Source organism: Neopsephotus bourkii, unplaced genomic scaffold, assembly GCF_033783945.1.
Source record: "Neopsephotus bourkii isolate Nb327-2 ecotype Australia unplaced genomic scaffold, CSIRO-AGI_Nbou_v1 NB_324, whole genome shotgun sequence".
In the NCBI taxonomy this organism is placed as follows: Eukaryota; Metazoa; Chordata; class Aves; order Psittaciformes; family Psittacidae; genus Neopsephotus; species Neopsephotus bourkii.
Genome location: NW_026900832.1, coordinates 683,891 through 701,569, shown reverse-complemented (window position 1 = coordinate 701,569; position 17,679 = coordinate 683,891). Strand labels below are relative to the sequence as shown.

Sequence of the window (17,679 nt, the reverse complement as noted above, 5' to 3'; positions counted from 1 at the left end):
GATTCTGTTGGTGATACGTTATCCCTTTAATTAAATAGCTGACTTGTGCTTGACGATTAATTGGAGTGATGTATGACTTTTATTAGAAACCCATGACTAATTTTTTCTTGCTGTTCTCGCTATCTTATTGTTCTTGCCTACCCTCCTCCAAAGGTGCTGCTGCTGTGTGCCAGCCATGTCCTCCAGGCACTGGTGCAGACCAGTGTTCACTCTTGCTCGGGCTTTTACCTGTTCGAGATAAAGCAGTTGTTTTCAGGTATTTTCCATGTTGTCTGTCAGAAATTTTCCATTTCATCACAGCTCTGCCATTCTTTTTGTTTTAAAAGACTCTAGGGCTATTTACAGCAACCTAAAAACTACCACCCCCAATTCCCCCCCAGAACCTCCCAACTACTGGAATACAGAGCTTTATCTAGTAGCGTATTTCCTACTTCATTAAAATAACTGCTTGCTTAAAAACTTCCTTCCTGCAGTAGTCTCTGTGCCTGTAGCAAACTCAAGTGAATTCTGTATTTAATTACAGTAGGTGAGATTCAAAATGGATGTGACTGGATACATATCTATTAATTTTAATAGAGCAGCAGTTGTAAAGAACTTAGATACTGTTCTCCAGATCCATAAGAGGCTGAAGCTCAAACCTTCCTATAATGTTACTGCAGCAGACTGATGTGGACAGTTCTTTGTGTTTTTTCCACTTAGGAAGCTTTAGTCTTTTTATAGGAAATTTGTTTCCATGGGTGAACTTAGGCATGGATGAGTGGGGAACAATGGATTGTTTGTTAAAATTAACTTGTTTGAAGGGAGTGGGCTTGAAAGGAAGGAAATGTGCTTTAGATTCAAGTTTCTTTTGAAATTTCTTCCCCTTCTTTTTCCCTCCCCAAACCATGAAACAAATCCAACAACTGGAACTCCCCAAACTGATGTTTCACCATACATAGCTTGAAAATAATCAGTATGATCTGGAAAGCCAGAGAGAGAAACTGTCAGTTTAAAAACCACTACCTGGGTTATCTTTTCTTTCCCTTCCTTTCTCTCCCTGGGCTGTTCTTCCTCAAGAACATGCAGCTTTTGTCTTGGATTTGTAGTTCATGCATTGGACAGGGTTTTATACAGTCTGTGTCACTGGTCTGTGTAAAGTAATTTAAGCTTCAATTTATCCGTGCGCTGAAGCATTTTGCTGAATGATGTCCTCATATTCTTAGATCCCTGGGTTGATCATTCACAGGGTTGCTCTGAAAGGAAGAACCTTAAGGGCATGAAGATACCAGGGGGAAGTTAAGGCAGGAATACAATGTAATGTTTAATTGGCTCTATCCAGAGAGGACAGTTGCTGCAAGTCTTTGTCTCCCTTTCCTTAGAGCTCCTCTGTCAGACAGTGACTACGAGTCAAGTCTCCTTGCTGCTGGGCTGAGTGCCCGATGCTGGCTGTCATGGCTGATCCCACAGCAGAAGAACATGGGTCCCAAGTCAGTGAACTCTGCTGCGAATGTGGTCAGTTCCACCTCTTGCTGGACAATCATCTCTACAACTTCCAGGATGAAGTGGATGATGAACTCATCTGCCACATCTGCCTTCAGCCCCTACTCCAGCCTATGGACACCCCTTGTGGACATACGTACTGTTTCAAGTGCCTTGAGAACTTCATGCAGGAGTATAACTTTTGTCCCATGGATCGGAAGAAGCTCTCCTTCCAGCAGTGCCACAAGTCCAGCCTTCTAGTACGAAACCTGTTGGATAAGCTGATTGTCTTCTGCCCTTTCAAGGCTGAGTGTCAGCAAACGATGCAGCGGTGTGAACTAGAAGCTCATCTGCAAAACAGGTGTGTTCCCATTCACATTATCTTATTGCTTCTTGTATAATGCCAGCTGTCTGTTGTGCTCCTGACCAGAAAGAGCCATTCACAGAACAGTGCTTAAACTGGGGCAAGGTGGGACACCAGAGATGACAGAGGGTGAGGTCAGAGAAGTGGGTGGGTGAAGACAGTGTAATTGTGCATGTGTGTGCTTAGGGAGGCAAGCTCACATGTGCTACAGAGCAAAGGGCAAGGTTCTGGCCTCCAAGCTGTCCATGGACACAAAACCCATCAACTGGATATACATTTGTGTGTCCTAATCTGGGGCACTTCACTCTAAAATTATTACAAACATGCTTCTTCTTGTTTCACTTGCGCAGAGCAGAAAGGCACAAAATCAACACTTTGGGAGCAGGGATCGTGCAGTGGTGCCAGTTTAATTGGGCCAATTAAGATGTGCAATACATAACTCTTTGATCCAAATAATGTAAGTCCCTCCAAGCTGCACATTATGCAGTTGCTGAATCACCTACTTATAATTCCATTATCTCCTCTTTTCCTGAGAAAGAGAAGCAAATGAAAAACACTGTTTCTTTCTCCCTTGTGCAGAAGGAGACATCTTTTTTATAGCTTGCTCTTGGCAGCAGGGATGTGCTTTGATGCTTCCACTGCTGGTTGGGCTGTTGGCAGGCAGAATAGTGTTGCTTTAAAAAAAGTGCAGGTGACAAAGAGCCCTTGCCATGGCGCTTGAGGAACACTTGTCCCCACCTAGTTAATGATTGCAGAGGGGGAGCTAAGTACAAGCTGTACTGCAGGCGGAAGCAGACCTTCTTTGGCAGTGTGTCTGTTGTCAGTGGGCAACCAGAAATGCAACAGGCTTGTTTCCCTTCAGCAGCATCACAGCTTTTTGTGGCAACCACTGTGCAGGGAAGTTGCATATAGGATACCTTTGCAGTTCTAGCCAAGGATATAGCCTTGTGGTTCTTGCTTGTCTTCAGTATCCATGATATGAGAGCTTGTGTTAGAGCCAGGGGAAATGACAGAAGATCACAGAATGGTTTGGGTTGGAAGGGACCTTAAAGCTCATCCACTTCTAACCCCCTGCCAGGGGCAGGGACACCTTCCACTAGACCAGGTTGCTCAAAGATGCTCGTGTGCATCTGTGAAATCTGATAATCTCCTTTTTCTAGAACCATCTCTTGGCACTTCTGGCTTGTTATCAGGCAGGGCTGAATGCTCCAGGGACAGGGCTGCTTAGTTGTGTAGCTATGACCCACACCAGGGCTGGGCCTTCCTCTCTGCTCTGTAAATCTCCCCTGCTATCAGTAAACTTCTGTCACTTGTTAATCCCTCTGGCACAGGAGTTAAAACACAGAAAAGGGAGGCACCTTTAAATGTTTATGTTAGAGACTTGTCTGGAAACTCTGTTACTCTCTTATGCATTTCATGGTTCTCAGTATCTTCCTCAGGGAGATACCTAAAAATCACCTCAGCTGTGGGCATAGTTGGGCTGAAACGGGGGAAACAAGAATATAATTATACTGGGATTTTGGTGTTCCTGGTTTTTAGTTTTAAGTGAGATTAACAAGTAGCAGGAAATTTAAGGGAATAAGAAGCACTTAGAAACTTGTTTTCTTGGGAGATTTCTCTGCCCTTTGCAAAATGAATTTCTTTCTTGACATCTTCGAAGGGATGTGCACAAGTGGATCAGTCAGATTCTGTCTTTAAGTTTCAGGGTCATCTTACTGCTTGGAGAATGAATGACTAGGAATAAGCCAGAGGAAGTAATACTGGGATGAGACTTGTTTAGCCAGAATGTAAATAGTTGGTTTTAATTTGAAAAGTGACTCTGGTTAACACCCAATACTACTCATGTCTCTGAAAGTGATGCTTTTGCATTCATCACCCTCCTCATCTGCCACCTTTTTTATATGTAAATACTCTCGATAAAGAGCTTGTTTTTGCTGAGCTACAACACAGCCAGACTGAGCACAGTTTGTTGAATGTAGAATTACTTCTTGGAGTAGTTAGTGGGATTGGATCTCTAAATTGCTCCTGGTCAAGCAGAGCCATCACCTGGGTGGACGGGAGGTGGAGTGCCATCTGAGAAAACAAGCTTTGCTGCTCTTGCATGTTACTGGTTTGTTAAAAACAAAGCCTGATTCAAGGCTGAGCTTGAAACTTGAGCCACTTCCTCTGCATAAAGATACAATTCATAGGCATCTTCGAAAGGTCAGAGCTAAGTACTTGCTTGCATTTTAACAGGTCTTGCTTGCTTCAGTGAGTGTTTGCCAGGTAAATATTTAGTAGGGGAGACTCCCATTGCTATTACATTCTCCTTTTAAAGACAATTTGCTTAATAGTTTTGGACGTAGTAAAATACCAAACCCTCTCTGAAGCTGGTACAAGTGATCCAAGCCTTGCAGCTGATGAGATCTTGAACAGGCTTCTTCAAACCTTTATCAGTCAGAGCTCACATGCGCAGGGTGAACCTTGCAGGCAGAGACTCACTGTCACTGACAATCTCTCTCCAGGTGTCCTGGTTTCAAGAAATACAAAGCTGAACTACAGCGGAAAAAGAACCCCATTTCCAAAGGGAAGGAAGATCCTCCTGCCAGGGTGGAGACAAACACGCCCAAGGACCCAGAGGTACCAAGTGCAGGATCCTCACTTGTGGCAGAAAGCTCTGCAGCGGCTGTGGTATCACTGGGAACTGTGGAGCCTGGGCTGGTTAATCCAGCTTTTGAGGAGACTGAAGAAGGTGAGAGTTTGATACAGAAATGTAATGATATAATTACATTTTCTAATATAAAAATGAAGTAATTATCTCGGACAGTTCAGATTTTAAAGTGTCCCCAGTGTTCTTGGAGAGCCTCAGTGCTACTCAGCCATTGGTAGCCATCAGAGTAATCTCTTTCCTCACCTTGTCCTTGAGCAGAGGGGAGATGTACTCATGTGCATGAGGTGTGGCAGGATCTGCTCACAAGCACAAAGCTGTCTGTGCAAAACAGTTCAGAGAATCTCTGTTAGGCTGCAGTGAATACTCGCAGTGTTCTTTGCAGAAACAAAGGCAGTCCCTGTCAGTGTGAACACGGAGCACTTAAAGCACTTGCAGAAGCCAGATAATAATTAGGAAATGTTCCAGCTTCTTCTTAATCTTGTGAAGAAGGTTAAGTATACAGTCAGTGTCCTGGTGTGGTCAGTACCTCGCTGATGGTGTGCAGCAAGTGGGGGTTTTAAAGCACAACTTAGTCTGGGGGGATTAATAGTTATGAAAGCCTTGCAGATAAAAGTAACCACCTCCAGCAGAGAACTGCTTGTCTCAACCCCTGTTAGAAGGCAGCAGAATGGAAATCTCTGTGCCTCATCTCAAAGCTAGTCTGGGTTTCCAAGTGTGCAGTGCTGGAGCTGGCAACCTGTGCCAGGGTTAATACAGGGGTCAGTTGACTGCTCAGTTGGCTTTTTCCCCAAGTAAACCTGGGGCAGGTTTTGCATCTCCCATGTGTCAATTGCACTTCACCCTGTCAGGCTTCATTAGTGTTGGGCCAGTAATGTTCCAGTGCTGGTAGATTTAATATAACTTGCTAACAACAACTTTCATCTTCAAAGTGTCTTGAGAAGCATTGCCTAACCTTCAGTATGCTGTGAAATAGGTAAACATCGCTCCTGTTTGACAGGGGGGATGGGAAAAGAGGAGGAAAGGAAATTAGAGGAGGGAAGTTGCAGTGAGCTGCCTGTGGTAAAGTCACTGCAGCGGCAGAGCAGTAATTACAGCCCAGTAGTCCCCTTTGCTAATGGGCATCGTGGAGGCTGGCATTTGTTATGTGTATGCCTCTAGTAGGTCAGCTGTCACCACAGCAAAATAAATCTCTAAATAGTAAGTGAAACATATTGAATGCCCTTTAATAAAACTCAAGAATTAATAATGGAAGAGTTGAACTTCACAATAAGCTAGGAGAAGATGGGAAACATTCTAGAGAAGCTTTAAAGAAACAGGGGCCTTTTAAGCTTTGAATCTGACCTATTCTTTCCTCTCTCTGTAGCTGCTTTCCCTCCATCAGCTGCTTTGAACACAGCCTGCCAGTGCTGCAAGTCTCATGGTGCTATGTGAAGGGAGATTCTGTTAATGTGTTGTCTTTCCTCTTCAATTTCCCCAACCAGACCTTCCTCAGAGAACTAGTCTTGTGGCTGAAACAACCACAATTGAAATTCACCGAGAAGACCCTGAAGAAGAGCTGGGGATGAGGATAGTTGGGGGTAAGGACACCCCACTAGGGAACATCGTTGTTCAGGAAGTCCTGCGGGATTCTGTCATCGCTGCAGATGGAAGAATAGCACCTGGGGACCACATACTGGAGGTCTGTAAAACCCCACTGGTAGTCCCACTGCTTCTCTTGGCTTGAGATGAGTGCTGGAGGAGCAGAGTTTCCTAGAAAAACAGGGGTATCTCTACAGCTGAGGGTTTTAGAGCACTGACAGACGTCTGTGTCAGCAGCATTGCGTACCCGCTGGGAGTGAGGAGTGGACTTTTGAGGGTTCTTTCCAGACACACTCGCAGTTACCTTGCATATGTGATGGCTTTCTGAAATCTAGAGCATTTTGGGTAAACAAGAGTTCTATCTGATATGTTTCACCCAGTAGCACCATTTCCCTTCAGAGCACTCTGCTCTAGTTAGGAAGTATTGTAATTGCTTGCTCTGCTATGTTGCTTAAGCTGCATATTCTCAATGGGCAGGTCCAAAGTTTAAGACCTTACGATTTGAAGGAAGCATCAGATATGTACTGTGAGTAATAAGGAGCACCAGCCTCGCACGGTGCTGACCCAGGGTCAGGTTTAGTTTCCAGATTCATCATGCTGCATGGCAGTGGGCTAAGCAAGGGGACAGAAGCTTGTGTGCAGCAGCAAAGCCTACACACAGTGAGAACTGTTACCACCTCCTGGCTATGGCTATGGCTGCCCCATCATTTGACAAGCCATAAAGACCTAATTACCCTCCTGGGCTGTGGACTTCAGTGAGGATGGGCAGTCCCATGTGCATAAGAGGCCGAGACAGTATCTGGTTTCTTACAATCTCTGGTTTCTTACATAGACCAAGAGTAACTTCTGTTTTATCCAGTTGAATTGCACATGTCTAAGTCTTGTTTGGGCTGTAAATAGGACAGGCCCCCACACTTAGTAGCCCAGTTAATATCCTGACAGAGGACTGCACAGTTTTCTCTGACAACAGCCAAAGCAAAAAGTAGCTTCTCAGAGTTACCTTGGTAAAAGCATGATTAAACTGATGATTCCAGAAGACTGTAGACTATGGACCACTCCAACTTAAAAGTGAGGATGGGTGGTCTCCAGTTGGAACCTTGCCTTCAAGTATGTATAGAAGGCTGGAAGTTAAGGGATAGCAGTTCTGCGTTGCCATGGGATGGTTGTAATGATTTAATGTTTTGCAGTTTCAGGTTCAGTAGTTGAGTTGGCCTGTCTTGTCCCTCCTCCTCTGTTCACCATCAGTTACGGTCTCATTTCATCTGCTTTCTTCTGCATCCTGTTTTAGACAGCTCTGCTCTGTAAGGTGCACCAGAAGCAGCAGCTTCAGTCGCAGCATTGCCCAGGGAGTTGCGCATCCTGTCTCCAACTTTGTGATGTTCCACACTGAGGACAGTGCCTAAATTATGTAGGTTCTGATTAGTGACTCCGGTTTGTTTGTCTTTCTAGGTGAATGGCGTCAACATCAGCAGCGTGACTCACTGCCAAGCTGTCTCCTTCCTGCGCCACCCAGGTCCTGTTCTCCACCTCATGGTCCTGCAGGAGAAGGGTTTTTCCAATAAGACTGCACAGCAGGATTCCTCTTCTGCTACAAACCGGGAAGTGATCCACGTGACCTTGATAAAGAGAGACCGATCCGAACCCTTGGGAATCAAACTGATCCGGAAGACAGATGAGCCAGGGATTTTCATTCTGGATTTGTTAGAGGGAGGTTTGGCAGCCAAAAACGGGAAGCTGAGTCGGAATGACAGAGTCCTGTCAATAAATGGCCAGGATTTGAGGCAAGGAACACCTGAGGCTGCTGCACAGATAATCCAGGTAATTTATTACATGGTGAGGCTGTACAGCTAATGACTGCAGCTGCCTGCGTTGATGGCAGGGCTCCTGTTCTGACCCAGGGGCTAACAGAAAGCACTAGAGCAAACTGCATTCCCTGAAATGTCTCTTTGGGAAAGTGACCTCCCTGCGGATGTGTGGGAAGCACCGCTTCCAAACGAAGATAAACGTGGAGAGTGGGAATCCATCGTGAGTCACCTCTGACTCTGAAGCCAGGCACTTGCTTGTGGCACTGCAGTTCAGCTGAGGCAATGGGATCTCCTCTGTGGGGTGGTGTTTGGAGCTGCTCTTGCAGAGTGAATATTTGTATGCACTGTGTAGATGCATGCAGCAGAGACAGAATGCTCAGAACAGCTTCTCCTCTTCAAACACTCAAACTGAAGGTGATGTTGGGAGGTGGGATAGGCTGGCAGCACAGAACAGAACCTTTGGACTGATTTGAAGCCCTCTCCCCATTTTGCCTATATTTGGGAAGGGAGTCTTGAAATAAGGCACCTCAGGCTAAAAAACTTCTAAAATACTAAATGGGTAGAAGAGAGGTGGTCTTTCCATAGGAACGTGCTCCTGGTGCAGCATGCCAAGTGTTTTGGTGAAAGGAGTGGGCAAGGAATTCTGGTTAAGGATTAAGGGTTGCTACATGTGCAGCAGATATCATGTAGATCAGTTAAAATTCTTTATGTCCCTAGGTAGTGACCTCCAGTTTCTGTTTTTATCTAAGGATCCTGACACAATACATCTCATCACATACTGTTTATATCCCGGAAAGGATCTGAGGTCAGCAGTGAGGGAGAAGAGCCAGTCCTTTTCCTGGTAATCAGCAGAGAAATGCAGTGATATAGGAGAAAAGAGCAGAGGTTTAGTACTGAGATCCTTTTTTATGTTATACACGTGATTTCATTCTATGGAATTTTGTTTTCATTCCCCAAGTGCTGCTGTAGTTCTTTTGTAATGTGCAGAGGTAACTCCCATATGAGGAATTCCTCCTTCATCCCACTGAAATCAGTAACCAGGGTCTCAGAGCTGGCTTCAATGGATTTGGGGATTGAACTCCTTTTGGAGTGATATTTGTGTAAAACTTGTGACAGTCCTTCCAAGATCATCTGTTCCTCTGAGGCCTGATTCAAATTCTTGGTTAAGTGCAATTCTAACTTTGATTGCAAACCATTTGCAGAAGAGAGTCCTTCTTCCTCTCTTGGAGAGTACCATTTACACCTACATATATCTGCACAGCCATAAGTACTGTACGTAGTCTGGTACTCCTGGTTGAAGAGGAGGGCAAATCCCCATCTTAGGATGTGATGTTTACAGTATATGTTATGAAGACATGGATGTGTGCTAGCTTCTCTGGAAGATTTACTCTATCTGAAGTGATTTTGGAGGCAAGAGACTTCCAAGCTCTGTTTTAGAGCAAGAAAACCCAAACAGTTAATGTGGTCCCTTTTCCAAAGCCAGGGGATTCAACTGCTGCCAGGATGCTGTAGCACCAGGGAAACAAGGTCCTGTGTCAAGAAGGGAAAGTGGCAACTGGGCTTCTCCCATCCATTGCAGGAAATGCCCCAAGCAAGCACAAACACCTTACCCCAGTGGAGCCCTTCACAAAGAGGTTTTGTCAGATTATCTGAAAGAACAACCCAAATGAGAAGAGCAGTAACAATAGCAACTACTTCCCCTGCAGTTCAGCCAAGGCCAGACATGCAGCTGGTTAAGTGTTTTAACTGGCAGCAGTCTTAGACAAAAGGTCACGTTTTCAGGTACTCTGGGAAAAAAAAAAGGGTGGGAGATATGGAACAATGGCTGTGGTACATAAACTGGGAGGGAAAGAGCTTTAACGAGGTTCTTTGTAATAAAAAGCATCCAGTACTTACATCCTGGTCATCCATCCTGGGTCCAGTCAGCGTCCTGGCTCTGCTCGTTCTGCGTTACACCACAATGTGCTGGTTTGGTTATTTGTGCTCAAGTGGAGGAATTACTCATCCCTTTCCACTTTCTCTTGGTTGGCATTCCCGGGGAAGGGATGCACGAGCAAAGCCTCTGCTCCTGCTCCTCTGACTAACATCTGCTAATGCCTTTCTTCTTTTCACCACAGGATTCTGTGCCTCTTCACAGAAAACACTGCATCACATCACATAGCCCCGTTTCAGACCCTCCGTGGAAACCATTGCCAACCCTCCTCTCTCCCCAAGAACATGACAGGAGCCATCCCTAATTTCTAATGTATTTGTCATCCTAGTTTATTCACCCTCTCTTTGTTTCTCCTGGCAGACCACCGAGTCAAGAGTGAACTTTGTGATCCTGAGGCAGCCAGGCAGCCAGCTGCCAGAGCAGGTAGAAGATGGCAGCACATCAAACAGCAGCAGCAGCAGCAGCAGCAGCAATGGGGGAAGCCCCGTGCACCATCGGAGGCGAGTAGACCAGAATCACTACAGACGGAAATCCACCTACCAGAAGGTGAGGTTTGTTAAGTAACAGCAAAAGCATTCTTGGTCTGACAGATCTATCGTGTTTGCTCTGTGATGGCCGTTTATCATAGAAGATTGATCAGTAGCTCCAGTTCTTCAGCTGTTGAAAAGCAGCAGGTTTGTGACTTTTGATACTGGAGAACTGTGTATTTGTCACCTACTAGGAAACAGGGTCAAAATGTCTTTTAATGTCTCTAATGTCAATGCAGAACTGGTGTCTAATCCTTTCTTGTCTGGGAAGACAACAGGAATTTACCATCCACGAGAGGCTTGGGACTTGCTTCGCAACATCCATCCAGTACACAACATAAAGGGTGTTGCATGATGACACTGAGTTATGCTTCTGGTTTGGAGCTTCGCAGTAGAGGTAGAAACTACCCAAATTACACGAGTGCTTCTGTAACCTCAGTGTTATGGCTCCATTCCTTATTAAAAGGGATGGCATATTAAAAGAAACAGTATGAGCAAGAGGAGAATCATCAGTCTGTGGTACCAAGAGAGATTTGTTGTACATTTACAACTTCCATTTGAGCAAGAAAACTGGCTTATAACTGTTTAGACTTCTGTGTTTAAATGTGTCTGAGTTTAGTAAGTAGCTGTCATAAATGGCTGGAATGTGGCTCTTTGATTGAGATCCTACAATGTCACATGCATATTGCTTGTGCAGCACATGCTAATGTGTTGTTTTCACAGCAACCTAAACATTTAGTAGTAGTCATAGAGAGGTTGATTGCTTGAGGATGAATGGCCTCGAAATGAGTTCATAGCTTGTTCTTCAGTGCAGAACTGTTCTCCTCAGAGTGAACTTCTCTACTGCAAATGAATGTGGGGATCATCAGGGGAGCAGTGCCTCGGTTGCGGTGGCGTCACTTTAGAAACACAGGGTAGCATTTCCACCCAGAGCAAGTACATGAGAAGCTGGCTTTGCAATGCAGCAACATGGTCTGTTATTTTCTTCCAGATCTGGGCTTCTCATGTTAATTGTGTTAATGAAGCTGCATTTTGTACTGTCATTGCTTTGTAGGATTTACCTCAGGGATACGCAAGTCATGAAAAGACAGTTGCAATAAAGAAGGAACCAAAGGAATCTTTAGGAATAACAATTGGAGGTGGAAGGGATAACAAAAACAAGCTCCCTATATATGTAACGAGTGTGCAGCCCATTGGGTGCCTCTTCAGGGATGGCAGAATCAAGCGAGGTAAGGAAGTTCCTGGACCCTTTATCCTTTGGGAACTGGTTTGTTTGGGTCTTTTCAGTAAAGGTTGGACTTGGACACTAAAGTGAGGCTGGGAACAAGATTCCACATAAGCCTTGAGGGAGAAATGGGCTTCACAACAAAAGGTCTGTAATAATCCTATCATTTAATCAACAGGAGACGTACTTCTGAGCATAAATGGCATTGATTTGACTCATCTCAACTACTACGAAGCTGTCTCAGCCCTGAAATCTAATGCAGCTTCCCACTCAGTGGTACTGAAAGCCTTGGAAATCATTCCACTGAATGCACCAGAGCCCTCTCTGGACATCAAGGAGCAAGGATTCAGCTGGTCTCCCCTCTGGATCATGTGGCTCGGGTTGCCTAGGTACGGTGGTTTTGGTGACTGTACAGAGATCTGTTCAGCCGCAGAGCTGACTTTCACCCAAACGCTAGAAACTAATTGCTTTGTTGGTTGTCTTGGAAGCATTGCTGGTGTTCTCACTGAGCTCTAAGGCAGCGGAAAGCTTGCTTTGTTAATGAGATCACTGTATAATGGATGCTTAAGAAACTTCTGCTGCCTTTCATGGTGTGACACATCATTCCCTCACTTCTGTTGGGCAGTAATTGTACTTCAGAAGTTCCTGAAAACCCTTCCTTCCTACGAGAACACAAAACATGAGGAGATTTTGGCATCTCTGGCACTGAGTTGATGTATAGTCAATGTAGATACAGGTCCTGCTAAATTATCATTAACCAGAATTGCTCCGTGGCTCTTTCTCAATCACACAACAGAAGCCTGATACAGCAGATACCTGTGCTAGTTTATAGTTTCTAATGTGATCATCTCTATTAGGGCAGGCATTCTTTCAGTCCCATTCTTTCTGGCTATCATAATTGTGTCATCTTCAGCATGAAGCAGAAATGATTCTGCATAGGTGAGTTTTCCTGCTGCTAAGCTTTGGACCACAGACTGAGCACAGATTTGACTGTCAGCATGGAAAGTTCCAGATGCAGGGTTGGGGCTTTGAAAGCTTGGATTTCTGTCTCCTTCCTGAGAGGTGAACCTATGGTTTGCTCACTGCTGCAGTGTCATTAATACACGTTCAGCTGTGAGGGGTAGAGCTTGTGTCATTCCAGCTGACTGGAGGAGGATCGTGGAGATGCACGTGGAACAGTAAAGCCAAACCCTCCTGTGGGATGCCTGGATTATTTACAGCTTTGTTTCTTGAGGCACCTGAAAGAAGAAACACTGACAAAGCCTCTCTTATGTGACTCTTGTGTTACTTAGCAGCCTGCAAATGCTAAACAAAACAGCCCAAGGAAGGTCGATTTTGTCTCGAGTGACTGTAACTTGGCTTGGACTCAGCACCCTCCTACCAGGCTCTCCCAGGGAAACAGCCTGTCTGTTCTGTAAAGGCCTGGTACAAACCAGCCCTGAGCCTCACCGGGACAGCCCAAACCAGAGTGTGAACCCTCAGACACCAGCTGGTGTTTGATCACTGATCACTGCCTTCATGTCAAGAGTATAGTGACATTACGTGCCGCTTAATGCCCTGCTTGCAACACCTTTGCTGCTGGTATTAATGCTGCTCCCCTTCATTTGGCTCCACAAAGGGACAGTGTGTAGTAGTAATTTTCCATCTAACCTCAGGCAACTGGTACTGAACCAAGTGGCTGCTATCTTCCTTGCATTTTTCATCTTGCAGTGAGCCTGTGGGTAGCTCTGCTGTCCTTGTAACTTACTCCTTCCCCATTCTTTGCTATGAATTGGTGGTGGTGAGTGTTGCAAGTTAATTGTATGCTACTGCTTATTGCTGCTGAGTGTTTGTCGTCATGACTGTGTATGTCACAGAAGACAGCACAGGAACTTTGATTTCTTCATAGTGTTACATTAAATCAATACCAGCTACTGGTAGCATAACAAGATCTCAAAGTGCTGGTTTGGAAGGGAGGGGTTGTCCCAGTTCATTGCACACCAAGTCCTACAGACACTAGAAATACCAAGTTTACAGATGGACTTATCCTTTCTCTTTAAACACATTGACTCTTGGAAGTGGTAACTGTGCACAGTGTGGCTGAGACTGTGCCTAATGGCTTTACTTAAGTTCTATGCTGACACAGCACTTAAGCACTGTTGATCTCTGGGCTATTTATGTGCACTGCCTGCTACACACATCTCTCATAGCTGTGTTCTTACACTTGTGCTGGTACCAGGAGAAGAAAACCAGGGAGGCATCAGTAAGGTAGAGCTGGGTCTTGCAGCGTTCATGTGTGAGGAGCTCCCACAAGAGTAAATTACAGTTTGAAAGCAGATAATTGGATCTTTCTCCTACTGAGAAGTAACCGAGGCGGCTTTGAAATCTGAAACTCATCTGCAAACAGCTCAGGCGAAGCCCTCGAGGCCAAAACGTTTACTGGGAGAAGTTCAGCTGCTGGAACACCTCTGTGGGGTGAGCAGCAGCAGCTTCACGCAGCGGCAGCTCCTGGGTGCCAGAGAACACGGGAGGCTTGCCCAGGCTCCTGCCACACCTTTCCAGACGCCTTGCAAGGGCTCTGCGTGTCTTTGTGCTGCAGACTCAAGGACCAAGTGCTGTTGGCACTTACACAGCGCGTTCTCCAGGGTAGCCCCAGTGCTGCAGCAGCCCCAGGCTTGCTGAGAACAGCCCTCAGTGGCTGGGGTTCAGGAAGTGGCCTGTGAGGTGCCCAGTGCCTTAACTGTACACTGCTGGGTGAGCCCTGGCAGGGAAGACCTCTCCTGTCCTGGTGTGGTAGTTAGCAGAAGGAAAGCTACCCTACCTCACCTTTGCTTTGCTTTCCATCAGCAATGCATTGCTGCTGTGTGCCTTCCCAGATGGAATACAGAATTGCATGGGTATAACTGCTGTACATGATCCATTTGGTTTTGTCTCTACTGCTGTGCACGTTCATCAGTAGAATTCATCAGTCTTTCAGGTCACAAACCCCTTCAGAGGATGGTCATTTTCTGTTAACTCTTAAACCAGCACTGACAATACTGAGAGAGGATTTCCAAAGGACTGGCATCCTCAGATGTGAAACTTACCCCTTAAATCCTTGAAACAGTAAAATGGCCATGAGGCTGTAACACAGCTGTGCTTTCCACAAGAGAAAACCTACATTTGCAGTTTTCCTTGACACACACCTGTGCCTGTCTTTCTTTGCAGCTACCTTCACTGCTGTCAAGATATCGTCCTTAGCAAGGGTAACCTGGAGAGCTGGGGCTTCAGCATCGTTGGGGGCTTTGAGGAAAGCAAAGGGAACAAACCATTCTTCATCAAAACCATAGTGCCTGGGACGCCTGCCTTCCGAGACAGGAAGCTCAAGTACGTATGTCTGCATCAGAGACACTGCTGCTTAGGTCAGTGTTTTACTGAGGGGCTAAAGGTTGATGACTTGTGACCCTTAGATACTCATCTGTGCAGTTAATGCTGTTACTGGTGTCGTACCAGTCCTAGTACTGTATTAATTACTGTTTTGGTTTCTTTATAAAGGTGCAACTAAAAGGAATTAACAGTTATATTTTAAAAGGCTGTAAAGGTTTTAACTGAGTAGCTGGATAAAAGTAGAAAAGGGATATTTGAGACAAGTGCAGCACTATAAAAACAGAAGCAGGGCTGCTGTTGTGCTAGGAATGCAGTGTAGGGAGCTGGGCTTTGCTCACCTGAAAATGGTGTTAAAGACCAGAGCAGGGCCAGATCCTTGCTGGGAGGACTGAGGGCAGGTGGGCTCCTGTGCTGTCCCCACTGGACACCAGGCAGGCAGTGGGCTGCCTTCAGCCCCTCACATCATCACAGCTGACCCCAGTACAACTGCTTGGTGCACCAGAGAGGTGGGCAGAGCAAGCAGGATGCCAAAACCTCTGTGTACAGAGCTAGAGCCTCGTGAGCACTTCACCTGAGTGACTGCACTCGTCGCTCTAGGAGTGACCTTGGCCATGAGTGTGTTTATCAGCACTGATTTGTTTTCTGTAACTTCTTGCTCTGCTGTCCCTCAGGTAGCAGCAGTGTCCTCTTCCCTCACCCTCTGACTCAGAAGTGACAAGCTGCTCCTACAAGGAGCTGATGATCTTGGCTGAGAGTGGGCTCGATGACCCTGGTGGTCCTTGGGCACGGTGTTAGCAATAACCAAGTCCTGACAAGCATTTTCCTGTCTCTCGCTAGGTGTGGAGATGAAATCGTGGCAGTAAATGGGGTGCCTGCGATTGGAATGAGCAACTCAGAACTCATCCCGATGCTGAAGGAGCAAAGGAACAAAGTCACACTCACTGTGGTGTCCTGGCCAGGCAGCCTCGTGTGAAAGCTCAGCCACCCCGCACCACAGTTCCAGGTATCAGCTGCCGTCACACAAAGCTAAACAGACAACCCAGGGAATGCAGAGCTCTCGCTATTGCCATGGAAGACTTCAGCTTCCTTTCTGCAGGAACCATTTCTTCACTGTGCTGAGGTTATCTACAACCCTGGCTGTTGGATTCGAAGCCAAGGCTAATCTGAACAGCTGTAGCTCTTTAGGATTGGTGCAGAGGAAGCTCATTTTCCAGCATTTCTCCACAAATCACTTTTGAGGCGTTTTCCTCAATTTTAGAGCTCTGCTTCCCATTTACTATTTTGAACAGGTTCACCCAGGCACCACTGTCCCATTTCCCTGCTAGTTTAGTTCTGCTGCCTGATCTCGCTGCCATTCTTGAACATAGAGTCATTTTATACATGTTTTTAAAGCCACTATTAAAGCTATGAGGATGGGGACCGAACTGAGCAGTTCCTGCAGCCCCCAGCCTTGATGGTTTTAGGTTACTGAAACCCAATGAATGTGTTTGTACATTAAAAACCCAATGGTAACACATAGCTGAGGAGCTGCTAGGTCAGTGTGGTGGAGCTGTCTGAAGCTCCCATTGCCAGGCAGCTGCTGTGAATGCTGATGGTGAATCCCCCCTCCAGGCCAGTGTGCCCGGGGGGGGCTGCAGTCCCATCCAGAATGGAAGCCAAGGCAGGTTCGTTTGACCTTCACCCCCTGCCACGTTCCTCCCTGCAGACTCCAATGAAGCAATTCCCTCCTTTTTAGAAGGCTGTTAATCACAAGTGACAGATCCTTCTCAACCCAGGTTGCACTGAGACATCTCTCCTGTCACACAGCTCCTGCTGTGACTTTCACGGGGCCAGCTCAGACCATAAGAATCAAAAGAGCTTTTCCCTCCCCTGTAAAAATGCTACCTAGGATGAATGTGTAATTCCTTGTAGTAAACTGACTGCAGGGAAGTGCCTGTCATTGTCTAAAGCAGGGCTTTTCTTAGGGCTGGCTACTGTGTAATTAGCAGTTACTACAGAGTGGAACTGTTCCTCACTAGTGACTGAGTTGTTTACACACAGGGTGACTTCACTTCCTTCAGCTCTTAGCTCAAGGCAGCGTATTGCAGCCCCTGTTATCAGAGCCCATTAGACAGAAATAGCTCAGGATCCAGTCCTCAGAAGCATCCCCAGCACACAGCGTGGCCTCTTTGCTTGATAAATACCTCTGCAGCCTGACAGCAGCAGCATTGCTGGGCTCTGCAGCCTTCTGTGCCTGTTGTTCTACTGAATGCTGACAGCAAAACAATTCCAAACTCGGAAGGTGCCTGTGGAAACTCAACCCTCACCTGACGCAGAGAAGATCCTGAAGTGAATTTTGTCTTTCCAATCACCGTGCAGAGCCTGTGCCTGGCATGGAACACTAAACATTGATGTAGATTCCTTCTGCTAACACCAAACCTCACCTGTTTGAATGAAACGCAGCAGGAGGAAGCCAGGCAGCAGTCAAGACAGTGTGAGGGAGGAGGATGCTGCAGAAGGCAGCATGGTTTTGACTCTTTGCTCCATCTCGTTTCAAGATGCCTTCAACATCACCAAACCATCCTGGTAATTTAAGTGTTGTTTCCAAAATCATTCATTGTTAATAATGTTGAATTTGTTTTGATGCCTTTATAAATTATTGTAACATTCCTGAACAACGTGTGTGATGGGTGCCTTTTTAACCCTTCTTTCTGGTGTTTCACTAGTGCCCCCAGACCAGGTCACTCAACAGCCACGCCAAGAGACTGACCTTGGGAGGCAGTGAATTATGCCGTTGTCCTCTGCTTCTCCCAGG

General features: G+C 46.0%; 1 protein-coding gene across 4 annotated transcripts in view; it reads left to right on the top strand.

The window, feature by feature from the left end:
• LOC133209258 (ligand of Numb protein X 2-like) overlaps positions 1–17,338 on the top strand; it is a 28,587-nt gene extending 11,249 nt beyond the window's left edge. For 2 of the 4 annotated variants that reach the window (XM_061347769.1, XM_061347772.1), the window contains exons 2-10: positions 1,373–1,819; positions 4,327–4,553; positions 5,954–6,150; positions 7,500–7,868; positions 10,149–10,334; positions 11,370–11,544; positions 11,719–11,929; positions 14,727–14,885; positions 15,723–17,328. In XM_061347769.1, the coding sequence (XP_061203753.1) occupies positions 1,419–1,819; positions 4,327–4,553; positions 5,954–6,150; positions 7,500–7,868; positions 10,149–10,334; positions 11,370–11,544; positions 11,719–11,929; positions 14,727–14,885; positions 15,723–15,858 (2,061 nt within the window). In that variant the 5' untranslated portion in view covers positions 1,373–1,418 and the 3' untranslated portion in view covers positions 15,859–17,328. Of the gene's footprint in view, positions 1–1,358; positions 1,820–4,326; positions 4,554–5,953; positions 6,151–7,499; positions 7,869–10,148; positions 10,335–11,369; positions 11,545–11,718; positions 11,930–14,726; positions 14,886–15,722 lie in introns of all 4 variants that reach the window. The other 2 variants (XM_061347768.1, XM_061347771.1) reach the window with 2 other exon arrangements.
• Positions 17,339–17,679: the final 341 nt, after the last annotated feature.